Here is a 27382-nt window from a genome sequence, read left to right on the forward strand (position 1 = left end):
CCCCCCCCCAGAGAGAGACAGAGACAAAATCCGCAGCAGGTTCCAGGCTCCGAGCTGTCAGCACAGAGCTTGACGTGAGGCTCCAACTCATTAGCTGTGAGATCATGACCTGAGCCGAAGTTGTACGCTTAACCAACTGAGCCACACAGGCACCCCATTTTTGTTTCTGGTTTTGTTTTTTTGAGGGGGCTGGAAGCAGCAGAGAGAGAGGGAGACACAGAATCCGAAGCAGCCTCCAGGCTCTGAGCTGCCAGCACTGAGCCTGACACGGGGCTTGAACTCACCAACTATGAGATCATGACCTGAGCCAAAGTCAGATGCTTAACCAACTGTGCCACCCAGGCACCCATGACAAGAATTTTAAAAAGGAAACACCATGACAATCAGAACCTGTTATCACTCTAACTATAATCTATGAACTAAACATCTGGTGTTTTCCCCAGTAAAGTGTAAAGCTATGTTCATGGCACCTCCTGTTGATTTTTAGACACTGCTCTGGAGCATCTACCTGGAGATCAACTACAGCCACTACCTTAGATATCGAGCACTAGGATTTGCTATAAATGTACCGTTCCTTTCTGCAACCTTGAAATTAATTAAAGTACTGAATTTATTCCAAGAGGTACTTTATTTAGTCATCTTGGAGCCAATACATGATATCCCCCCTCATGCATGAACTTCCCTGATTGTAGCTACTATGGTTCCCTTAATTCTTGATGAGACTCTCCTTAATGCACACATCTAGCGTATCGCTTGGTGTATACCTCACATTTACTGCAAACCTCACATTTATTGCTACAGCTGTTACCATGTTTGATCTTTATAGAGAGTCACTTGCTTTTTTTCAAGTGTTGAGTCAAAGGGTTACGTATAAATTGACATGCCTAAAATTTATCTTTAAGTAGCAAATCTTAACTGTCCCACATTGTCCAAAGTACCAAAGTTAACCTATAAATCATATACCTTTACTAGAAATATATGGCTAGAAATATGTGAATAACAAAATTGAAGTTGCTAAATTTCTTCATTAAATATTTATAATTAACAATCAGACTGCTACCAAATCTGTTTTCAGAATTTCTAAAACACATTCTCAGTATTAGGGAGGCTCTTTAAGCACAACTTCAACAAGTATAGGCTTCGAATCAAATCAACAGAAAACAATCTTTTGAATCACTGAATATTCATTGGGATTTATGCATCAAATTTCAGCAGCCATACTTGCTTTTAGATTTTTGGAATGTTATTTTTCTGTACAAACTAACTGCAAAGAACACAACCGATAAAAATATAAGTGACTTGTTTCTACACTTTGCACATGATTTTCCTACAGCAGTTATTAGATTTCTTATCCATAACTCTGGGTCTGATATAATTATTTTATTTCTCAAACAGCCATCATGGATCCTAGCATGTACTTTTTCATTTATTTTTAAAAAAAATTTTTTTTTCAACGTTTATTTATTTTTGGGACAGAGAGAGACAGAGCATGAACGGGGGAGGGGCAGAGAGAGAGGGAGACACAGAATCGGAAACAGGCTCCAGGCTCTGAGCCATCAGCCCAGAGCCTGACGCGGGGCTCGAACTGACGGACCGCGAGATCGTGACCTGGCTGAAGCCGGACGCTTAACCGACTGCGCCACCCAGGCGCCCTGTACTTTTTCATTTAAATGATTGTTTGCCTGTCCGTGTTTCTTGCTCATATTTACCGTGGCGTTTGTCATTGAGATCCCACCTAGCAGTACACATGCCCATTTTTCCAGCTTAACGGTAAGCTCCTTGAGGGTGAGCACCTGACCCAGGGAAGGGATACAAGTGAACCCAGGTGTCCCCCATGACCCCAACCCCTTATTTTTCCACAGTGACCACAAAAGAATCAAGGGAAAGAACACCAAACTCTGTCGCTCTTTGTTTCTATTCCATCCCTTCACTATCTCCAGACAAAGGGAGGAGATTTAAAACATCCTCAGACTTCCAGCCCAGTCCCCTTCCTGATGTGCCTAACAGCAGCTCGGATAACGTGTTTGCGACAGGTTGTGGAATTAATGCAACGTATTAGCACCCCAGAACCAGGCCGGGGTACCGAGTGGGGGAACCGAGGCAAATTTATGCGATGGAAGACTGAAGAGCTGCAAAGAAGAAGCAAAGAACTTTGACAAGATGGCAAGTGCTGGAGAAGCCGAGCAAAAACGGGGTGTGCAGACTGACAAAGAAGAGGACTTGAAATTCTCAACTCATTCTTAGTAATGTGGGACTACAAAAAAAAAAAAAAAACAAACAAAAAACGTGCAAGAGGTTTTCAATGTAACCCATGTGATGATGCTGATGCCGCCACATTGTCTGGACTGGTTCGTGTCTGTGTCAGCACGGAAACGGGGTGCTTCTCCTTACCTCCAGATGCTCTAAAATATAGGGGGGATTCGTCATGCCAAGCCTCAGCATTGCTCCCCGAGGGATCACTTCAACCAGTTTCCACAGCAGTGCGGGGAGATTGGTGCCAATGTCTCTGCCATAAGCCCCCGTGTCTTCACTGGTCAACCATATCTCACAGACGCCCTCTGTGAATCAAAGGAGATAATTAACAAATCTGTTTCCTTCATCATACAGCTGCTCCCTCTTTTTAATGCAGTATTACTCAACACCATTATGCAGGCAGTCTGGGTATTCAACTGCAGAGAAAAAGCAGCTTACCCCGTGGTGGCACTGGGTTATTAAGTTCATTTTCTGAACACCAGAGAGTTACAACAAGGCTGTAAATTATCAGTGCGTCCTATGGAGTGATTAACATTCACAGCCAATCAGTTCAACCGCGCTTCCTCCAAAGCACTTTGATCAGGACGAGAGCTACAATCCCATCACAATGGACACCTATTTTATGGAGCACCGTAAGCCTTGGAACTGAAACAGTCACTCTACAGAATGGGCACTAGCAGGACTGAACTCACTAATCAGTCTGTGACCAGCCCAAAGAAAAACGTCAAGTGTGGTTCAGGTTTAACTCACAAATTATTAATTATGAGATAACCCATTTCTCCTGCAGTAACTATTCTGATTTGTTTTCTTTATTCAATTAAGAATAGAGTGCACTGCATTGCTGCGTTCAAAGAAGTTGGTTGCTGTATAAACTGAGTATTTGGGTCGAAAAACCTGTTTACTGACAGCTGTCATCCTATTTTCCATCAATCAGACTCGAGGAGAATGTGGACAATGTATATATGTTTTGTTGTCATCGTTACTATAAAGAATCCCGACTTCAAATATTATGGCCTGCAATAACATCCTCCCAAAAATCAAAAAGAAATACATCTGGATAACCTAGTATTATTTAAAATGAATAAAACAGAGCAGGAGCCACCCAGGTTTTCAGAACCTTTCTGAAAGCATATTCGATTAAAGGATTAGCCTATTTTAAAAGGCCAAGCGATTCTCACAAAGCTAAGACCAACAGTCAAATAGCCCTGTGAAATTTGCTCATGCTAAAGTGATTTGTTGCTTCAGAACATACCTCAGCACATACAGAAGGCCCAGAAATACTACAGCCTGACCCGAAAATATAAATGTCTAGAAAGAGCCTTCAAATTATCACTTAAATTGTCTCTAGCTGATAGAAGAGAAGAATTTCAAAAATACATTTAAATACTCCAAGCCAAGAGCAACAAAAAATAAGACACACGGCTTTTAGGTAAATGTGAACTTACAAACTTACAGTAAAGAGTAAAGATCTTCCCTCTCTTTAATGTGTTCCACAGAAATGGACAGATAGACATGAAGTTGAGATCTCCAATAACTATTCTTTCCTTAAGGTAAGAGATAGATTTACTTTGTAAAACAAAACAAAACAAAACGCTAGCCAAACCATATAAAAACATGTTCACTTTTCTCTATTTGTCTATCTTTCTGAGACAGGCACATCCTCATTCACACCCACACAACACAGAAAATACAAGAAAAGAAATAAAATTTTACTTTCCTGAAATTAAAGAATCAATAACTTAACATAGAGAACAGGAGGTATCAAAAACAAAAAACAAACAAAAAAACCCACCAAAAACCAAAAAGCCCAACTGTATTTTAAAAGTTGGAGATGTTTTCAGTATTTGCAAATCAGTAGTGCTAGGAATATATGGGTTTTCTTTACTTAAATGTAAATGTGCAGTTCCAGAAATCAATAAACATTTGCTTAGTTTTAATCATTTAATAAAAGGTTTTCTCTTCAAAAGAAACATTCTGCTGTGTTCACAGGCTACCTTTGTGTAGTCTGACAGTTGTATATTCTCTGCACATGGGAGTCAATTTTCCCTTTTATTTTTAAAAGAATAAGGGGTTGCAATTAGTGGAATCATCTTTATTTTAATATCACATATGCCATCAGCCACTGGACTCCTACAACCTTTTTTTTTTTTTTTGCTTGTTTGTTTTTAATCTTATCACAAAATCCACTCCAGGGAAAGACATGGCTAAGTAACAACATAAACGGATTTTAAAACACTCTGAAAGAGGTTATAAAAACAGGACATTATCCATGATTTTCCAGTTACTGGCACTTGAGCAACACAATATGAATATTTTAAAATGAACAGAATAATTTTAATTTATAATTTTTCCATCCAAATGGCTCCGTGTTACGCCTTATGTAGAGAGAGCGAGTTCCTGGAACAGTGCCTTGCTGTTGCTAGATGAATATAGAAGGGGGAAAATCACTATGAATAGGAATGGAAATAACATCCATGCAGAAAACAGCAGCCAGCTCTTAAAGCCGCATAGGTGGGGACCAATAGCCCCCTGGTGGGCTGAAACTTCAAATTAAATCACATAAAGAGGAAGCAGCTGTAACACTAAATCAGCAACAACAGGAATAATGGTCTTGATGTCTCCAAGATCAAGGCTGCTAAAATGCTCTCTGTAATAGCAACCTGGTTCAACACACAATGAGAGAACATGTGCAAAACGGGAGATGCCCGGACTTTGGGAGGGCTGGGCCTTGCCAGTTCGATCCAGACATTTGTCAAAGATGATTCTGCTCTTAATCGAAGTGAGAAAGTCCGATTTCACAAGGTTACATTTCAAGAATTCTAATGAGTTCTGATCCTTCAAGACGTGAGGATTCAGAAAGTCATTTCCCACTAAAGGTGAAGCAGGATCCCCGGCCTGACATCCTTGTCTCTGGGCAGTCATGTGGACTGCTCCCTGTGCAAGCGGTTCCTGCCAGGCCAGCTTGCACAGGAATTCACGAGGGAGAATGAAGGCTGCAGTCTGCGATCACTAATGGATACGGGGACACATGCACGCTTCTGTCTGCACACTTAATTGGCTACACTTATGGACAGCAGGGCTCGCCTAAACAGCTTCATTCCGTAAGGACTTCAGTTACGAGCTATACTCCTCTCCACGTTCATTTCTTTATTGGTCTATCAAACATTTATTAGGCCCTTACCCACTATGTGCCCAGCATCCATTCAGGCTCAGGGCAGATAAGGGTTCATCATCAAACTTCTGTGATCTAACGCTGGCTATTATCCAGGAGCTGGCAAGGGGACATGAACAGACACCCTGGGAACTTCACAACCGTGCCTATCGGTGGGGGTGGAGGCAGAGGGGGTGGGGCGCCAAAGAACACAGCCACAGAAACCAGAATGAGAGGCATACTGGGCTGGCTCCAAGTGAGGATGATGTCAGCCCCAATGAGATAGGCCCAGTCTGCACTGTAGCAGGGACTTTGATGAATACATGTCAGAAACACAAACATGTGAAAATAAAAAAGAGACGCAAGCAGGAAGAACGGAGATAAGAAAAGTAAAGGCCCAGTAAAAACTCCCAGGCCTGTAAAAATAAATACACACAAAAAAAGAAAGTGGTAGGTGGAAAAGTGGGAGACAGAAATTAGCTTTTTATAAGCATCGAGGAGAAATTTTACTTTTTCCTAAAACTGTTCATCCATCTTGATTTTTGTTTGTTTTCCTTAAATTATTCCTTCTGCCTTTTCTAATGAACGTTAGGTTCTTCAGATCATCCACCATCCTTTTGTGGTTGTTACTTCTGGGGAAAAAAAAGCAAATACTAGGAAGAAATGAAATGCGTCTCACCGGGGAAAATCCTTTCAAAAGTCCAGTTATTAGAATCCATTATCATTCTACCCAAGTAATTCCTGATGAGTCTATAGTTGAAACACATAGGATTGTTGTTGTTTCTCCCCCCTCGAATGGAGAGCCACCACCACAGCTGGATTTTGATCTCTGCTCCACAGTAACCTGAGATGGCAGAGGACCGAAAATGGAGAAGACTTAAGAGGTTAACAATAAAAGAAAGATAATATGCTCAAAAAAAAGTCTCACAACAAAGAAAACCCTTTTTGAAAAATCAAACTTTGCCAAAACTCAATTTCAAAACATTATGACTCATTATAACTGGTCCAGTGTATAAGCTCCATTGTAAGAAATGAAAATATGGGTGAAGACTGACTTCATCTGATCAGAGAAGTGATTTTTGTTCTCCAGTGGCTCCTGTTTTATGGTCGGCGAAAATCTCTACCATACAAATAAATCTCATTTATTCCACTGGGAGGAGAGTCTCCAAAAGTAAGGACTACAGAAACAGGAAAACTGTAAACAGTGATTAACAGGGTCAAAAGTTAAATAAAAAAACAAAAACAAGTCACCTCAAAGTCTGCTCCATGTTTCTTCCTCAGAAACGCGTGCCCTCTCCCCTTCTGTCCTGTTCCCTACATTACGAGCTTGGACTTTTCCCTCCTTTCAATTCCTCCCCTACTTCACCTCCATCTCCAAAGGCTAACGTGGACAATGAATTAAACATACATTATGTTGTATTTATTTCATATGTACTCAATTCTCTGCTCTTAACTGCTGATGTTCTCTTTTAAGGGTGACAGGGCATATTAGTTAGATTGTTATGGGTTCTTTCTTCTTAAAGCAAATCTTAGAAAATTCAGAAATAAATAGGACCCTCTGTTTAAGCATTTGAAGGGTCATGGAAATGTCTTCAAAGGTGATGTTTCGAAATAAAAATACACATAGGCAGCCTCATACCTAGTTAACCTATTCATTTCATAGCCAATTAGACACTATAATTTGTTTGGTCTCTTCGATGCTCAAGGGCTTTGGGTTTCCTTTTCAGTAAAAAAATACATAAATAAAAATGAAAAACAAGATTATTAAAGACAACACCATAACATGTCTATCTTTTGTATAACAATGATGGATCACCATTAAAGATCCAATGAATAGGCCACCATAAAAAACAGGTATTAATTACCTAATTCTTCAACTATATCACTGTGTATACTACTTTTGCAAACTTAAGAAGTTACCAGTGACACGAAGGTGTTTTCTGCTACTTTTTTATTTTGAACAACGTTACATTTACGGAAAAGTTTTAAGAGTAGTAGTACATCGAATTAGTACATCTACTACCTGCACCTCCTTCACTCAGACTCGGGAACATTTTGCCACATTGGTGAGCTCCCCACCCTTCCCGCTCTCCTCATGGACAAACCCCATGGTTTTTGTTTTCTCCCTGAGAACTAGGTGCAGACACTGTGACACTTTACATCTAAATATGTCACCATGTATCTTCTAAGACCAAGAACATTGTCCTTCATAATCACGACACAATCACACTGCTCTTGGCCAACCGAACGCTGGACAGCTCCCACTGTAACAGAACTGAGTCACCTGTATTTCTTTGTGCGAGCCCTGCAGCTCAGGCCTCTGTGCTTCAGCACATGCTGTTCCCGCTGTCTAAAATGTCTTCCAGTCTTCTTTGCATAATGAATACAGTCTTACGGGAAATTTTCTTGATCACCCAGACTAATTTAGAAGCTCCTCTCCTGTGCTCCCAAGCATCTGGTGCAAAATTTTGTATCACGATGCATTATAAGGACTGATTTGTTTGTTTCCTTGAGAGGATATACGCATCTCCAGGAAGAGGTGCAAAAATCTTACTAATACACAAATGCCTAGAACCTACTAGAGTGCATGGCACATAGGAAGCACTCAATAAATTTTGGTTCCATATACATACATAAACATATATATATATGAATATTCATGTATATACACACATAGACTGCATGCAAAGGAGTATACTAGGTTCTGTATCAAGCATTAAGGAAATGCCAGATTAAATTTTCTTTGGACAATACAGAAATGCAGCTTGAATGTGGTGAAGTTCGTTGCACGGTCTCTTAACTTCACATAAGATTAGTAGTCTTGATTAAAGAGCCCTATAATCAGGGTGCCTGGATGGCTCACTGGGTTAAGCTTCCGACTCTTGATTTGGGCTCAGGTCGTGATCTCGCAGTTCATGGGATGGAGCCCCGTGTCTGGCTCTGCACTGACCATGCAGAGCCTGCTTGGGAATCTCGCTAACCCTCTCTTTCCGCCCTCCCCCACTCACGCACACATGCACAAGAGCTCTCTTTCTCTCTCTCAAAATAAATAAACATTTTTTTTTAAAAAGTTCCCTATAATCCTATCATGATAGCTGGACAGCACTGCAAGTAAATACAAACTATTTTTTTACATAGAAGTGAGACTTCCCACATAGGTAAGTTCAGATAGATCAGTTATCCATGAAACAATTAAACTTTAAAATGATCTTTTTTATTGCTTTAATAACAAGAGCTAACAGAGTATTTCCAGAGCATCATGACCTCTGTGATTACAGTGCTACACAGAAAAGAAGTTGTCAACACAAATTGATAATGTTGTCACTACACAAAAACACCTTTTTTCTTTCTTTTGAAAGGTCACAATCAGAGAGAACCCTGTTTATTTTCATACTTCTGTAAGAATCTGGAAATAATGGAAAGCTAAAAACAAACTGAACACCACAAAAGGATGACACGCTTTCTGAAAACAAGGCATCTGACTCCCCAGGCTCCAAAACTGGCAATAAGCCTCATAGAGGCAGATTAAGTTTATCCTGTTAATACCACAGTGTGTTTTGTTCCATATATGGGCTTTTCTAATACCCCTGGAGGGAATACAGACCACGGTGTCTATGGATGGGCCCTCTGATATTCTAGCAGGATATGCGGGAAGATATTATATTGCCTCTAAAAAAAAAAAAAATCACAACAGGCTCAACTCCCAACAGTACAAACATTACAGACATGGAAGGAAGTGGGAAGAAGAGAAAAAGAGAATAACTAGACACCTACAACACAATATCTTGTTCTCAGAAAACATTAATATCAGGTGATCGGGGTGGTGGATAGAAATTTACCTAGACTCCAAGACTAAGTTAACGAATTACAGAATAGTTTAGGGCATAAAGGAAACTAGAAGCAAAGCATTTTGCATTTTTTGGGTCAGTGAACTCAATTACAGAATGAAAGGCAAACAGAACTTAAATTGTAAAAGGGCAGAATTTTTATGACTAATGTTTTAGGGTCCTAAAGGTCCTCCTCAGAAGGACCAAATCTACAAATAGGACCTGAATTTCTGTAGTTACAATAAGGGAAATTTGACTTTGAAGACACAACTCATGAATTAATAATTTCAAGTACTTAAACAGCATATATAGGTTTCTATGTTCCAGCACATTCTTATATTCGGTTTGAGGGTGCATCAGGTGTATATCTAGGTCTTATACAAATAAAACACCATTCACTCATTCATTCATTCCTTCTTGTAGCAAGTGTTTGTTGAGTAGTATTATGTGCCAGACACTCTTCTAGATCTTAAGACAGGGTCTCTGACCTCACGACGTATATTCAAGTGAGATACCACAAACTAAAAGATAAATAATACATTGTCAAGTACAAGTAAGTGCTATAAGGTGTTTGAAAGCAGGATAAAGAATGAATGATAGACTGGTTGGGACAGGACATTACTACTTTTGACAAGGAACAGCTGAGGAAGACTCGAGAGGACATGCAACCTGAATGAACGAAGGTAGTTAAGTATGCCACGTGCATCAGCTTTCTGGAGGAAAAGCATTTGAAGCAGAGAGAATATAAGATCAGCCTCGGCATGTTTATAGTTCCCAACGAACCACAAAGAGGTCAGTGTGGTTGGGGTGACGTGGTGGCATAGTGAGGTGTTCGTGGTGAAAAAGAATTATAAGATGGGAGCCAGTGGTGACATAAGTGCTTGCAAGAGGTTCAAGCTCACAGAGCAGAGCTAAGGAGGCAAAAATTACATGTTGATAACCTATTCACTGTCATACGCAATGAATATGCAATATGTATATTATACTTGCTAGTGAGAGCTCTCAATAACTCTGTGTTTTAAGATACTCTCATGTTTAAGCGCATGAATATTCAGTGCCATTTCAGAATTCTCAAATCACTATATTTGGTATATAAGAAGAAATAAGAAAAGGAATAACAGATAATGTCAATGTCCAGTCTGTCTAAAAGAAATTCCTTTCTTTCACTTTTTTTTTTTTTTTGTGGAGGGAGAATTACAATTGACCAAAATGCATGAAATCAGACTCACAAATTTAAATAGAAACAAGTAAAAGGAATTTGAGACCATAACACACTTTTTCTTTTTAGTTGGTAGCACCTGGATGGAAAGGAAGTGGTGTCAGTATCCTATCTCTTCTCCTGTTTCTTCTCCCTTCAACAGAGTTGAAGTATCACGAAGAAGCCCTCATTCTGCATCACTTACACTAATGTCCAACAAACCAACATGTGCCACAAACTCAGACAGTCTTCAGAGTTTGAATCATTGCTACAATTTCAGAAGGAAGGACAAACAAAAATAAGATAAAATCCTCTCTTACGAGGCAGGAAAAGGAAAGGAAGAATTCATTTCTCCTTAATTAAAGAAAAAAATAGGCTCACCCTCAAGAATCTACTAACCACACACCAAGTAACTATAATGATAAATAGCATAATTCAGATCAGTTTGGCTCTTTTCAGCTACTATAATTGGCAACTGGGTTAGTTAAAATATTCTTGTAAGTGTTTTAAGTGTGCCCTTTCCAGGTCTGATGTCATCGAGAACGGGTATTTTTTTATTTTTTTTTTTTGGTGAAGAGAAAGTAAAAAAGGGTGGGTGGGGAGGTGGGGGTGGTGAGCACCATTTCTACGTAATGAAAGAGTAAGGGGCAATTCTATGACCGAAAAGTATTTAAAAGTTTGAAAGTTTTGTGGAGAAGCTGGTAGTTGTGCCTTAAGGAGAAAAGAATAATCAGAGTAGGAAGAGCTGATACATACCCCATATAGCAAAGACGTAATGATCAGCTACCTCTTCAATTTAAAATTTCGAAAAAGAAAGCACTATAAACACTTGTAGGTGCTATTAATAAAGCATGATTTTAATATTTATTACAATAAAATAACATGTACACCAATAACCACCTCTATAATTTGACCAAGCTATGGTAATCAAAATTATATCTACCAATAGGTGTTTCAGTGGAGGAATGTATAATATCCAGTATAAACTGTGGACCTGGTCGTACTGACAACAACACAAAATTTTAATGAAAAGGAAATACAGGGGTGCCTGGGTGGCTCTCTTGGTTAAGCAACCAACTTTGGCTCAGGTCATGATCTCATGGTTAGTGAGTTAGAGCCCCGCGTTGGGCTCTGTGCTGACAGCTCCGAGCCAGGAGTCTGCTTCTGATTCTGTGTCTCCCTCTCTCTCTCTGCCCTTCCCCCACTCATGCTCTTTCTCTCAAAAGTAAATAAATATATATATTTTTTTAATTTTTAAAAAGAAAATACAGTGAAGCCTTCCATGTCTACACATGAAGGGTTAACTGTTAAAGGAACTGCCTCAGTGCTATAAAGAACCAGAAAACCTGACCAAACGTATGGAACAACAATCATCAGACAAGTAATTACAGGCAGTTCATGACTGCGATTTTTGAGAGAAGCAAACAAGGTGAGCCCTGTGATTACCCATCTTACTTCCTGGAGGCATTTTCTAGGCCACAGCGCAGAAAGGGGGAAAGTGAAAAGAGCCCAGTGATCTTGCTGAGTGGAGAAGAGAGAGCTTGAAGCTCAGAAAACTATAGTACAGGTTAAATATTATGGAGAAGAGAGTTGCACAGATATGGATGGAGCTCCAAAGATCAGCAGAGAGCTCCCCTCAAGCTTCTGGCTGAGTACTACCTGGGTATGCAGGAGAGGAAACTAAACCCCAAGAAAGCTGTAAGCCAAACAAGTCCTAGAAGTCACGTAGGACCAAGAATGATTTGTGTTCCTAGAAGCCAAGGAGGATTTTAGAACACATGAGTGATTGGACAGAGTCCTCAGGAGGCTCTTTGCTTTCATGGTTGAGAAAAATTTGCATTAAACCAGAAGCTGCTCTAGACCTAAACCAGCAGACCTTAAAAGAAAGCCTCAAAAGATCAAAGTAATTTCAAATAACTTAACTCTATGAAAGAACAAGTCCAAACTCTTTAAAGGAAAACAATAAAATCCAGTGTTCAACAACATGAAATTCAAAACGCCTACCATCCAAACAAAAACCATCAGGCATGCAGACAGGAAGGAAAATACTATGTTTATAACCAGGAGAAACAACAATCAATAGGAACAGAGTCATAAAAGACAGAGATGATGAAATCTGCAGACAAGGACATTAAATCAGCTATTGTTAATGTGGTCCATGTGCTCATAAATTGTGAATATGAGAAAATAAACTGAAGATATTAGAAAAACGCCCTACTGAAACTTCTAAAGATGAAGTTGAAGACCTAGTGACATGAAATATTCAAAATGAAGCAAAGAGAGAAGGAGCTGAGGATGAGAATGGACAGAGCAGAATACTACCGAGCCAAATAACACAGGCATAATGAAATTCCCTGAAATAATGACTGAATTATTTCCAAGTTTGAAGGTTGGTTGTGGTACGTTAAACGTGTATATTTGAACGCTTGACAACTTACAAGCAATCAATCAGAGGTATAGCTTACAAGGCATTCGTGGAGAGAAAACAGAATCATAATACTCAATCCAGAAGAAGACAGGAAAAGAAGGAAGAGAAAGAGATGGGGATGATAATGAACTATTGATGGGATTATCGGGAAGATACACAAAGGAGGGAGGCTTCAATATTCTCTTCAATTATTTATTTAAAAAAAGATCTGAATTGAACATAAAATGTTAAAATTTGATACATCTAGCAATTTTTTTTTAACTGTGTTAGTTTCTAACTGTGATAAGTTTTATACATTCTGGAAATGTTTTATAATTTAAAATGTGAATAACAAATAATAGTCCCTGAGATTAAATAAATATTAGTAAAGTCCATCTTTTTCTGTTTTGTAAAACACTTGAAAGAAGCTAAATCAACCAATGAAGTCAGTGTGTCTTAATTTAAGTGGTTCTATAAGCATAATCAAGTGCAATGACCTTTATTAAATTCTGCTATGTGAGGCTAATCTAGACAGCTAATGTTCAGTATTTTAAAAACTCTCCTCTAGCCTAAGGGGAAAATGTGACTGCCATTTAAAAACACTACCTCACAGGGGGTAAAAAAATGATAATTTCTTGCCATCAGTAATTCCACTTTTCAAAGAAAGATAAAATACAGTTGTTTGGTGACACTGGTGAAAACAGCAAACCAGCAGCTAGCTCCCTTGACCTCATCCTTTTCCTGCCCCAATTATTCCAACTCAGGGCTCTCCAATTTGTACCCAGAAATGATGTAAGACTTTAATTATGCTATACTGGAGAGTAGATTAAGGTCACTTTTCTCCTTTGTCATGGTCTATCAACTGGCCACTCACTGAAAACAGATTCCATCACATCTTTTTTTATTTGGGGTACTATGCCTAACACAATGCATATTAGCGTAATTAATCAATGTATTTGAATAACAAACACAAAAGATAACTGTAAAAATCACAATTGTCTAGTTAGAAAATGCAAGACTTTATCCACTTTGTTTTACAAACAAAGACTCTGAAGATCAGAAAGATTAAGAGGACTTGCCCAAAGTTATACAATAACCAGTAGGAGAGCACGGATAAGAATTAATCTCTTAACTTCCAAGGAAGGAACTCGAACATAATACTTTTTATGCCAATTCAGTGACTCAAAGACAACACCTATACAACTTTGACTATAATTACGGCAACATGACAAGTACCAACTAAAATCTCAAAGAAAGAAGGCTTTAGTAGCATTACAAATAAGAAATGACTGAAGAAAACCAAAACAATGCATAAATAACATATGAGATGCACTAAGAGTCTAAGCCTGCACTATCCAATATGATAGCCGACAGCCATACATGGCTCTTGAACACTTCAGATATAATTAGTCCAGACTGACATGCGCTGTAAGTGTACAAATTCTGAAACTCAGCATGAAAAAAGACAGTAAATACGAATAATTTTTATATTGATTATAAGTTGAAATGATTGCATTGGATACACTGGGTTACTTAAAATGTCTTCTGAAATAAATTTAACCTGTATCTCTTTACTTTTCTCAACACGGCTACTAGAAAGTTTTAAATTATATACATGGCACACATTATATTTTGATTGGACAGCACTGTTATATAGACTATTAGAACAGTCTACAATGAAGAACTAAAAAAATATGAACTTTATTAATAAATTTTACTTTCTCAAAAATATTATACTTTCTCCTAAATGACCAAGAAAAACTAAAAATTCTTCAGTTAAATAACCTAATAGAATGCTATACCTTATATATTTTATACTTCATTACTTATGCTTGTTTTTACTTACTTGATTGTGTTGCTGTGTTTAATGAAAACTGAAAAATAGTAAAGCTCATAAATAAAAAATACCATAAAGAAATCTCAATTATATAATAATTTTGTGTGTTATGTTGAAGTCATCATTGACTTGCACGTTTTATACAGTTCACAATATTCAAAATTTACCAAGATCATTAGTCTATTTAAAACTATACTTCAAAGCTCCTTGAACCCTTAACTTTCACCACTAAAATATATGTAGTAGGTATGTAGTAATATATATGTTAGCATAATGTGGTTTTTACTGAAAATAATATTCCCAAGAGTTATACACTCAAAGATCTACAAATTGCCTCCAATTGTAAACCAATATTTATCTCCTAACTTTAAAATGAGGAAACAAAGAAAATGGGTAAGATATGTGATTCGTCTATTGTTAACCAGCACATGAGCTGAATAGGAAACTTTTAAAAAGCTCCTAATTTCCAAGTCTGATTTACATAACTTTTCCTCTCTGAGAAAAAATGAAATATCATCACCAAAGGACTCACATTAATTTAATAAAAACTAACATTACGATCCCCTGGTAGGTCTCCATGAAACCATTACAAGGAAACTATCCACCTTTCCCTCCATTCCTGCAACCACATATTACCGTGGTATTTTCTAACTATGGAGAAATGATTTAAAAGGAAAAGAGTACTTGTGGTAATTACACTGGCCCAAACTCAGCCCATTACAGCAAGATTATTATTATTCTTTTAAGTATACTGGTTATGTTTTTTAAATGCTTTAATTTACCCCTACTAAGTCTGGCAATCTCTTCCAGGAAACACCATTTGGATACTTCCAACCTGAGTTCACTGAAATAAATATTCTACGAAACCTTCATGAAAAAATTATTTATCCTATAATCGGAAATTCCCTCATTCTTTCGTGTTATTTCACGTGACTTCAGCTGGTTATGGAAGAAAGGGAGGTCCCAGAGAGGGTCTCCTCATAGTTTGTTTCAAGGAGGTCTACCAGCATCCACCAGAGAAAATTGCTCAGGGCATGCAGCAGGAGGTTGGAACAGGCAAAATAAAAAACGGAGAGAAGTATCTCTTTCTAACTTACTATATAAGTTATTTCTAATTAATGCTTATTCTATACTGTCTCTCCACCTCCCCTCCAACTGGGATGAAAGCTAAATAAAACTGAGATTTTCATCTGTTTTGTTCACTGACGTACCTCCTGCAGCAGAATGGTGTCTGAGACACTGCCCAATGGCCAATGTGGTACAATTTGAGCAATGATATAAATAATGATAGTAAAGGAATTTGAAGCAAAGAATAAAATAAATATCCATGAGCCCATACTTACATAAATAAATAAATGAAACAGCAGACATCTTCCTGATATATAATTGCAATTACTAAACGTAGGAGGAAAGATAGAAAAATCACCTTTTGGCGAACACCACAGTAATAACTGTTGGAGGTAAGAATCATCAATGCATGTTCAAGATGGTAGGTAAGAACGGAAGAGAAACAAGGTAATTGCGTAGTCTGGAGGTTTATCCCCGTTAGATGCTTATTGAGAAAAATAATAACTTCACAGGGGAGAAACTTGGCAGACACCATCTTAACTGAGTGATAAAAAGTAAAACCATCTGTAATGAGACATCTCAACATCATGTACCTCAAAGACCTGAAAACTGCCCAACATCACTTCAGAGGTATTCTTGCCAAAAATACATAATCTGAATTTAATCACGCAAAAGCATCACACAAACGCAAATTGAGAGAGGTTCTGTAAGATAAATGGCCAGCACATAACCTTCAAAAATGTTCTGAAAGATGAAGAAGGACAAGGAAATGTTCCAGATTGGAGTTTAAGAGACTGGGGAGACATGATAACCATATGTCAGTTGGCTGGATGCTAGACCAGAAAAGGGATTTTAGTGGGACAATGGGTAATATTTGAATAGTGTCTGCAGATTACAGAGTAGTACTATGTCAGTGTTAGTTTTCTGGTATTGATCATTGTAGGAGGTTCATGTAAGATATTAACATTTGGGCAAGGAGGATGAAGGGTACTCTGTACTACTTTCGCAACATTACTGTGAGTCTGTATTTCAAAGTAAGAGTTAATAAGGAGGAACATCGAAGCAGGGTATTGGTTACCAGGGGAAGAGACTGCATATGGGAAACCTTAGCTTACCAACTTTACTGCAGATTCCTCAGGTAAAGTTTAAGTAGGTAAAGCCCAAGCCAGTCTTTATCAAATCCAAATCAAGAGTCTATTTCCCTCAGCACTGAGTAAAGCTTCTTCATTTAAAGTAGCTAATGTCAGAATGCTTTTTTGTTTTTTTATTAAAAAAAATTTTTTTAACACTAATTCAATTTTGAAAGGCAGAGAGAGACAGAGCACGAGTGGGGGAGGGGCAGAGAGAGAGGGAGACAAAGAACCTGAAACAGGATCCAGGCTCCGAGCTGTCAGCACAGAGCCAGATGCGGGCTCAAACTCACGGACCACGAGATCACGACCTGAGCCAAAGTCAGACACTCAACCGACTGAGCCACCCAGGCGCCCCTCAGAATGCTTTTTTAAAATGATCACTTTATTTAAAAATCCATCAAATAAACACTTTCTTCTTCAAATAAAAAGTTTCACACACTACATTAAAAAAAGGTATATACTGTATTTGCAATTAGAAAAGACCACCTTCTGAGAAGGTCGTGGGGCTGCCATGCCAGTACTTACTAAGTACTTACATGCCAGTACTTACATGCCAGTACTTACTAAGCACTCCCCACACATAGACAAAACCGATGCCACAGCTATGGAAGGCAATTAGAGGAAATAAATGTGAAGAAAAATTGTAAGTTAAATATTTACAAAATAGGCAAGTAGAACCATAAGGAAGTGGTCGGGACGATTTGAAAATGGTAATGTCAGCACACAGTGGCAAAGAATATTCTATACCTTTTTGAGGTATTAAACTTAGATGTAACAAAGATAAAATATGTTACATTTACATTTATTGTTATACATATGCACTAATACAAAAAAGAAATGATGGGATGAGACACAGCGTCTAAAGGAATCAACACACATTTATATCTGAAAAAGAACCAAATTGCTGGCAGGCTGCCAACACGCCGTTCCACGTAAGGGGTCAGGACGCAGGTCTCGTGTGTGGTTTGAAGAGTCCAGTTCTGCACACCATGAAGGACAGCCTTAGCGGCTGGAGGGAAAATATGCCAAGAAAGAGGGGGAACAGTGTCTGGGTCCCTATCAAATATATTACAATTTAGCCTTAGAAAACTGTATTTCTCAAAATACTTATCACTGAGAGAAGACCAAAATTAAAGAATATTCCTTACAAATTACAGGGCTATTAAAAGTCATTAGCAATAATAAAAAAAAGACGTTACACAGTTAATCTAATAACAAGTATATACAGGGGCGCCTGGGTGGCTCAGTTGGTTAAGCGCCCGATGACTGATTTCAGCTCAGGTCATGATCCCATGGTTTGTGGGACAGAGCCCTGCTGGGGATTCTGTCTCCCTCTCTCTCTGCTCTCCCCTGTGTGCACTCTCTTGCTCTGTCTCTCTCTCAAAATAAACATTTTTTTAAGTATGTATAAAAAGTGAATTAAAGGTTTTTTTTTTAATTGCAATAACTTTGTAATATGCCTTAAAGGTCTATCCAAGTAGAGAATGTGAAAAGGAAGTTCACAAATGAAAATAATCTGCAGAAAATGATCTTCGATTCCCTCTTGGTCAACATGTTGCGCACAGTAATTCCACAAATATTAACTGAGTAACATGTGCCGGGCACTCTGCCTTGAACACAAAGATGAATACGACACATAAACCCAAACTAAGAGAGGTTCTAGAAGATAAATGGCCAGTACATACCCTTCAAAAAGATCAATGTTACTTGATTAATTAGCCTTGCATCCAAAAAGCATACTGTCTAGTGTCATGTAACAACAGAGGCAACTTACATTAAAAAAAAAAACAAACAAAAACAAAAAAAAAACAAGCTTGGAGCGCCTGGGTAGATCAGTCGGTTAAGCATCAGACTTCGGCTCAGGTCATGATCTAGCGGTCTGTGGGTTTGACCCACGTTGGGCTCTGTGCTGACAGCTCAGAGCCTGGAGTCTGCTTCTGATTCTGTGTCTCCCTCTCTCTCTCTGCTCCTCCCCCACTCATGCTCTGTCTCTGTCTCTCTCTCAGAAATAAACAAACATTAAAAACAAAGGAAAACAAGCTTTGACTGGGTGTCTATATCTGTAATTCTGCTCCCACCAAGAGATGAAATGCCCTCCAGGCCCAATTCCAGAAATGTCCTGTCATACCTGCTCTGATATGCCAAGCAGTTATAGCCATATCTTGGCCACACTGCTCTCCAATATACACACTCTCCCACCCCGAAAGCTAGCTAGCTGGCTGGCTAGCTAGCTAGCTATTTATTTATTTATTTATTTATTTATTTATTTATTTATTTTTACCAGAGTTACTCGAAATATTCTATTTTAAATCTACTTTTGATCCTTGGTCTTTTCAAACTACTGTGATTAGTACCATAGTCCATATAATGCTCTGAACATTACTGGCATTCAGTAAATAACACACCAGCCTTACTATTAAAGAAAAATAATAAATATGGAACAATGAACCTAGATTGTAGAAATCGTTATTGACCACAGAATTGCTATGACACTAAAAGCTATTCTACTATAAAAGGCCCTCAAATTATAAAATATGCAAATTACCTTTATGCAAGAGATGTACCAAATATTCTAAGACTCAGAGTGCTTAAAAATATTCACCCAACTGGGATGATTTCAGATTAAAGAAAATAAGGACTGTGTAATTATATACACTTACCTTGACAAATAGAAAGCAATCTGTGATTAGAACATAGCAATTAGTTACAAAATGCTTCACATGGATTTAATTACCCATCAGTCTACATGTAGCTTAATTACTTTTATCTCATTGCATCAGTAAAAGATTTCTGCCTGAGGCAACTGCCAGTCATATATTTATAAGGCTTCTAGACTTTACAGTGAATACATTATAACATTCAGGCGAATGTGCTAAAGTTACAGTTACAGAGGCATTCTTAATTTTGAACCAGTTTTAGCTCATAAATATCTCATCACTTTCTGAGAGTCGACAACCATCAAGCATTGGTTCACACTGACAGTGTCACCTTTTGGCTAAATAACATTGTTGACATAAACATCACCTCTGTTTATTCTAATCCTGTAAGATTCAGAAGGAAAGACCAAACAATTATCTTACTGCCCCAAGGCAAATGGCACTATATTCTCTTGGGTAGACACTTAAAATCAGAAAGGAGATGACCCTCCTTCAGGATAGATGAAGAAAGTCCTTTCATTCAGTGCTACTCTGCTGATTTTATGTTGGAAAGATGGTGGTTTCATGGGATGGATTTTTTGTGACCTAAAGTGGGAAGTATGGTCTTCTATTTGCCTCTCCTTAGGAAGACGTATATAGTTTTGAATTCGGCCAACCAAGGTTTGATTCCTAGTTCCTGTGACTCAGGTTGACCTGGGGATAAATAATAATCAGTTCACATAATTTCCCATAACTATTAAATTCAATAATAATTTAAATTCAGTCACACAAAAAAATATCTCGTAGAGGGTCTGGCTCATAGGAAGTGAATAATGCAAGTTAACACTGTTGGCTCAGTTCCCCCAAGAGGAGCTTGTGAAGAGTATAAGAATTTGTCAGAAGAAGGCGTCTCTTTGGAACTAGGTAGAAACACTCTCCCATCATTTTTAGGGGAACATTTTTTTTTTTTTACTTTTTTTTTTAACGTTTATTTATTTTTGGGACAGAGAGAGACAGAGCATGAATGGGGGAGGGGCAGAGAGAGAGGGAGACACAGAATCTGAAGCAGGCTTCAGGCTCCGAGCCATCAGCCCAGAGCCCGACGCGGGGCTCTAACTCATGGACCTCGAGATCGTGACCTGAGCTGAAGTCGGACGCTTAACCGACTGAGCCACCCAGGCGCCCCTTTAGGGGAACATTTTTAGTGTTGGTTGGGAAATTAGATTCTCTAAGAAGTGAGAGTTGTCAAGACTGGCACTTGGAGTGAGGGGGATCTAGCCTCGGCCTACTTACAGCCATTGAAGAAACTCCCTTTTCTTAAGAGTAGAAGGTCTTTGGGCCAGACGGCATATTGTCGACTCAATGCACAGAGATCTATGGAAGCTTTCTTTAGGGACTACAAGGTATCAGGAATCCCTCTGTAATTTCCTTTTTTTTTTTTTTTGACCTGCAGTTAGAATTTCTTCTGCTTAAGTACAAATAGAATCAACAAGAAATTAGGTCTCAAGTGCTAATGTGTTAAGAATCACCCAAAGCATGTTAAAAAATCAAGGGAGAAGGGTGGGCAAGATTCTAATGAAGTAGGTCTGAGATGTCTGAGACCACGTACCTTGGTGGTCCTGATAACCACACTTAGAGAAATGCTCGGGTAGGGCTCTGAGAGTATACAGAACAACTTACATACATTTAGTTACAAAACCCTAAAAGAGATTTTGAAAAAGATTTCACACCTTTACAAGACTTTTAAAGCTCCCTCCTTGAATTAACACTCACACTACGATCTCCTATTTCTTGATTATTAATCCCCAAGAGGAATACAGGCTCCAGAGCCAAATGGTCTGTATGTCACCATGCTGTACAGAAAGAAACACGGAGCTGGGAGAGGGAGGTATGGGACACGATGGCAGAGATCTTACGGCTATGTGTGAGTTACTGAGCCACAAAGAACTCAACGTTGGAGGTGCATAGTGAATGCATGCAGATAATCTACACTACAAAATCCACACCCTGAAGATTTTGTGAACTTGTGCTCCTTTATCTGTGAACTTCAAAGCAAGCTGAACACGGCAGTTGTGCAAAAAACATCTGGAGGTCCTTTCAGGTGATGGAACGTGTTGTGTTCACGTAGGTGCCTCTCAGCTCTTCTCGCAGTGGCTACCGCAGGTGGTAAGTACTGAACTAGTATTTGCTAAGGGAAGGCAAGCGATGATGGGCAAGAAAGGAGGGAAATACTTCAAACATGAACTTTCTAGGCAAAAGCAAATTTCAAAACAAAAATGTTCCCCTATTCCTGTGGGTAGGAAATCGTTTCCTAGCAAGTGTTCTAAAGAAGATCGGATGCCACTGAGAAAAATACAACCCCCACCTTTAAAAAAAAAAAAAAAGAACTTAATCGCACTTAACCCTCTTTAGGCAGCTGGCCCAAGGAGTTCTCACCCACCAATGGTAGAACAGCTTTGTTTGGAGACAGCCTGAACCGGGACCACCAGCCGGTGGCCACGAGATCGTTAATATCTCCCGTGCCTTGTCCATAAAATGGGCGTAGGGACTTGGGATTGTTACAATTCAACAACAGCAGATTTTCCAGGACAATTTTCCAGGTTGCACAGGACCTGAGACCTGGGGCGAGGCCAATGACCATATACAGTTTCTCCTCTAGGCTGAAGTGACTCCAAACTGAGTTGTAACTAGAAAACATTACATTGATCTTAATTAATGTCTATCCCTGCTTATCAGGATAGCACAGAGGATCATGTTAGAGTAAGCTCTAGAGGCAAGCTGTATAAGAACTCTGGCTCTACCGTTTACTCGCTAGGTAACCTTGGGTAAGTTGACTACATGTCTCTGAGCTTAGATTTCCTCAGCTCTGAGATGGAAGAAAATTATACTCACACCTCACAGGGTTGAGGTCAAGGTTACATGAGATAACCCACACAAAACAATTCCCAGCCACCAGGCGCAGAGTAAACAACAATGCTGGCAACTGCTATTATTATGCGAGATACTGAAGTAACAATGAGGGGATGTGGACCCATTCCAGGTCTTGACATGGGTTTTGTCTGCTGGACCAGGGGCCATTGCCTTTGGAAATTGGAAATGACAATATGTTTACTAAGGCATTTGAGTTACTCTGGAATTTCCATTTGGAGAAGAAAACTACTTCCCTGTCAGTAAAGTTACAATAAAAAGGATAATTGTGGCATAGCCTGTTCAGACCTATATGCAGAAATTGCCCCATTTGCAAATGGGAACTACCCAAGCACAGAAATAGAGCTTGATACAGGGCTTTAAAAACAATAAAGTTAATTAAAAGAAAAAAAATACTTTTTATAGAGTTCAAAAACAAGTTAATTTTTCTCAAATTCACATTTATAGTGTTAACAGTCAAGGAGTTAAAAAAGCAATGAAATAAATGCTTAAAACCACTTCAACTGACTCCTCCTAAATAGCTTTCATTAGTTTGGTTTGAGTCTACTTTTTAACTCATTAAGTGTTTTTAAAATTAGATTTGTTGTTTTAATGCGGCTTTTCTCGGCACTTTTTGTCAAAAGAAAAGTCCAGAAATCACTTACACTTTTGACTCAGAAGGTCCAAATCGACTTGATACAGAAATTTTCTTCTAAACCAACTTTATGAAAATGAGTCAAAATTAAAAGGAAATAGAAACACAGTTTCAGAGTAGTTAGACAAGTACTAAACTCATACACCAGGAGCTGACACCCTAAAAAAAAAAATGTGTCAAATCTGAGCCTTGGCTCCTTGTATTCTGGAGTTCTGAGGAGCAGACGTGGACACGAGTTGGTCCCTAGATGATGTGACACAAGGAGCCTTCAACAGCCTGAATACACCTGCCACTGACCTCTGAGGTGGACAGGGGCATGTCTTCAGGGCTGGTGTCCACAGGCAAAAAGTAAAAATAAAAACAATAAATCAGCCCATGCCATGCCTGCTATAAAAATAAGCAAACAAAAACAAAAACAAAAAATACCCCCACAAAACCCCTACTTTGATGATTACAGAAATAAAAGAATAAGCCAAATAAAAGCCCCCCCCCAAAAAAAAACCCACTGCCACTAATACAAAATACAAAAAGATTCTTAAAAAATTAAGTAGCATCTGGGTGGCTCAGCCAGTTAAGCAGCGGCCTTTTGATCTCCGCTCAGGTCATGATCTCACGGTTCACTAGATTGAGCCCTGTGTGGGGCTCTGTGCTGACAGCCTGGAGCCCACGTAGGACTCTCTCTCTCCCTCTCTCTCTGCGCCTCCCCCAGCTGCCCATTTGTGGGCTCTCTTTCTCAAAATAAATAAATAAACTTACAAAATAGATTAAACCAGATTAAGAGTAAAAGGAAACATCCAATCTGCCACCATTCCCTCCTCATGAATAACCACCCTTGTTAGAAAATCACTGCCTTCTTGACTACATCTTACTTTCCCTACTTCTGCTCTTGCCGGGGACCATCTCTGCTCCTCTGGGTTCTTCCTTCCATTTCCCCTACATCGTACTGCACTGGAGACTATTACTCTTCCCTGAAGGCCAGCCTTTATCACCAGAAGAACGGGGTGCTTTTATGCACCCCGTCCCCAAAGAAAACCCAGCAGACAAGTGGTTGCACACATTCGGGCCACCTGCCGTTACTTTCTGCTCACGAAAGTTATCCCATTCAGTTTGGACCTTAAGTGAACATTCTCTCAAAGTCTACTGGGAACCCTCCAAGTTGTCTGGGACTACCAGGATTTATTCGAACAAATGCCCAAGGAGGAGACGCTACATTTCGACCACATCAGGTTAAAACGAGGCAGTGGGAGGCATCACTTTCACTTCTAAGACGGAGTGAACACTTGCTGGCTTCTACAAATACTATTCCCGAGCTAAGATGGAACTCAAGACAATATGCCCTAGTTACCGGGAATCCCGGACACTAGTTCATATGTATTTTGGGTTGACTAAATTTTCGTATGGAAACGGTTCATAATTCTTCTTCCAATTCTCGGTTCAAAACATCTAAATTCTAAAAGGATATTGGAAACCTCGGAGACAGTCTACAGTAGGAGGAAGGATTTTAACGGCAGTCCCTCCAATATTGCCTCACTTTAAATGTCATGTGATTTTGCTGGCTCTCGGGTTCTTCTTCTGGAAAATAAGGAGATTAGATCAGGCTATTTAGCTCAACTTTTCTGCATTAGAGATTCCCTGTGACACTGATGGAAGTTAAGGATCCCCTTCTAAATGCAAGCCACATACAACATATTTCTTGATATTTCAGGGGTTTCACAGAATCTTAGAAGCACATCTGTGGAAAAATTCCTGAACTACATTTTCAAATATGATGCTATAGTCAGTGCGTATAACGAACCATTTTTGAAACTAAAGATGCATAATTTTTACTACTGGAAAATCAGTTTCTTCACTTCCCCACTTAACTGTTGAACAATTACCTGAAAAATAGAGAAGTTTAAAGGGACTCTGAAATTATCAGGCTGCTCAAGGCAGCCGCACAGACCCATACATTTCATAAAATTGTAAAATAATCACTCTATCAGCCAAGGATGGTCACTATTGATTAGTAAGTAACTTAAGTACTCTAAGAGCCATAATTTCTCTGGCTTGAGGCTTTCAAAGCTCTTTCCAAACATGAATGAAATGGATGCTTTAAGCAACTGTCTCTGACAAATCAAGAAACAGACTCTTTTTTTTTTTTAATTTTTTTTTTCAACATTTATTTATTTTTCGGGCAGAGAGAGACAGAGCATGAACGGGGGAGGGGCAGAGAGAGAGGGAGACACAGAATCGGAAACAGGCTCCAGGCTCTGAGCCATCAGCCCAGAGCCCGACGCGGGGCTCGAACTCACGGACCGTGAGATCGTGACCTGGCTGAAGTCGGACGCTCAACCGACTGCGCCACCCAGGCGCCCCAAGAAACAGACTCTTAACTGCAGAGAAGGAACTGATGACTGCCGAGGTGTGGGTGTGTGTGTGTGGGTGTGTGTGTGTGTGGGTGTGTGTGTGTTGTGGGAACAGGTGACGAGGATTGGGGTGCCCATGTCTTGATGAGCACAGGGCCAATTGCATGAAAGTGCTGAATCACTATACTGTATACCCGAAACTAATATAATACTGTATGTTAACATTACTGAAATGAAAATTAAAAACTTAAAAAATATGCTGGAAAAGCAGGAAAAAAAAATAACCATCTCTGAAATAGAACTTTCAGAGATACTCATTTCCCTTTTACATCAAGTGTTCAATGAGAAAAACAGAATATGACTGGTTAGGAAGGAAGCATCTTAACTACCAACAGTCAAATGATACAAATGAAGATTAATAAATAATCTTCCAAGATTTTAATAAGCATTCACAGATTCAATTTTTATATTCGGGAAAAGAGAGTAGCTATTAAAGAGAGTAGCTTTTCTGATGACTACCAAAGAAGGTCATGTAACTAAAGATGTACAGTTCTTCTAAAGTTTAATGAGAAGACACTACTCTGAGGGGGAAAAAAAATCACTACTGTTCCCGGATTCAGGCTTATTACTTACCAAGGCGAACAACAAACAGGAAAGCAAAAAAGCACATCCCTCCTTCAGGACACCTACGATACGACGCCCAATGTAATTGTCAAGTTCCAGAATACTAGAGTCTAGGACCTATCTTCCTGCCCAACGCAGGTCAAAACTTTGATTTTTCCCTTTATTTTTGCTACTGTGGCTACAAATCGATGAGAAGGTAATATTAATGCAAAAGTGGTGTACTCCTATTGAATTATTAATAGGCAATACAACTGTGAACGTTTTTGCTCACCATTCTCCAGTGCCCTTGCAAACAGTTTTAAAATGGGAGGTGCTGAAGCATGAAGACGGGTTGCGGCCACTGCTTTTTGAAATCTCAGTGCTGGGAATTGGTGGAATTCTTGCCTCCTTGGGTTATTATCAGACATTGTGAACTTTCTTTGAAAGCAGACTCTAAATTCACAAGGGGGTCCCTTTCCTTCAATCAAGGAAATGTTTAAAATGACCCCCATCTGCCATTTTAATGTATTCTTCTCAAAGACTGCCATAAATATTTCATACAAGAGAGGCACTGTTTAAACACAATGAATAGCTTATGAAATTAAAGTTGGCTGATGGATTACATTGTGTACATAATAAACGGTAAATAATGACAAGGAAAATATGAGCAGCATTGCTAACCCTCTCTTGCTTCTCCTGACATTTCTTAAGGAATATTCAAGATACTTAGATGTGAAGGTCAGCTTAATTGACATCAAAGGGTGACTAAGTCTATAGAGTCATTCTATTTTTGACTCTCTGTATAACATCTTGGCACATTACCTCCTCAAAGAGTGCCTTTTGGGTTTTCCATTTCTCAGAAGTTTCACTTAGCCTGCCAACTACTTTCATGAACGTCCCAGAAGCAGGAGGAAAACCTTGTATCTAGTCCCTGGTTTCGTCCAATCTTGTACTCAAACAGGAATCAGCACCTAACACTAGCCTAGGTTACAGGAGACACGCAGTACAGATTTATTGGCTGAGTCCACACCGAAGTTCCCTCTCGTCTACGGTTTCGCTTTCTGTAGTTGCGGGTGCCCGCCGTCAACCGCGGTCTGGAAGCAGATGGCTCTTTTTCTGACACGCCGTCAGAGTCGCTAGTACCCTGAGGCTACATCACAGTGCCTACGCCGTCCACCTCCCTCTGTCCCGTCGCACAGGCATGTGATCTTCTCACATCATCACAAGCAAGAGTGAATGAGAGTACAATCAGGCATTTTGGGAGAGAGATACCTCATTCGCGTAACTTTTATTACAGCATACTGTTAAAATTGTCCTACTTTAGTACTGTTGTTGATCTCTTGCTATGCCTAATACATAAAG

General features: G+C 39.1%; 1 protein-coding gene across 6 annotated transcripts in view; it reads right to left on the bottom strand.

Annotated features, from left to right (window-relative positions):
• Positions 1 to 27382, bottom strand: part of CDKAL1 (CDKAL1 threonylcarbamoyladenosine tRNA methylthiotransferase) — a 717891-nt gene that overhangs the window by 313242 nt on the left and 377267 nt on the right. For all 6 annotated transcript variants that reach the window (XM_040460543.1, XM_040460546.1, XM_040460547.1 and 3 more), the window contains one exon: positions 2392 to 2558. In XM_040460543.1, the coding sequence (XP_040316477.1) occupies positions 2392 to 2558 (167 nt within the window). The remainder of the gene's footprint in view (positions 1 to 2391; positions 2559 to 27382) is intronic.

The sequence above is a fragment of the Herpailurus yagouaroundi genome, unplaced genomic scaffold (assembly GCF_014898765.1).
Source record: "Herpailurus yagouaroundi ecotype Mexico unplaced genomic scaffold, PumYag 250, whole genome shotgun sequence".
Taxonomy (NCBI): domain Eukaryota; kingdom Metazoa; phylum Chordata; class Mammalia; order Carnivora; family Felidae; genus Herpailurus; species Herpailurus yagouaroundi.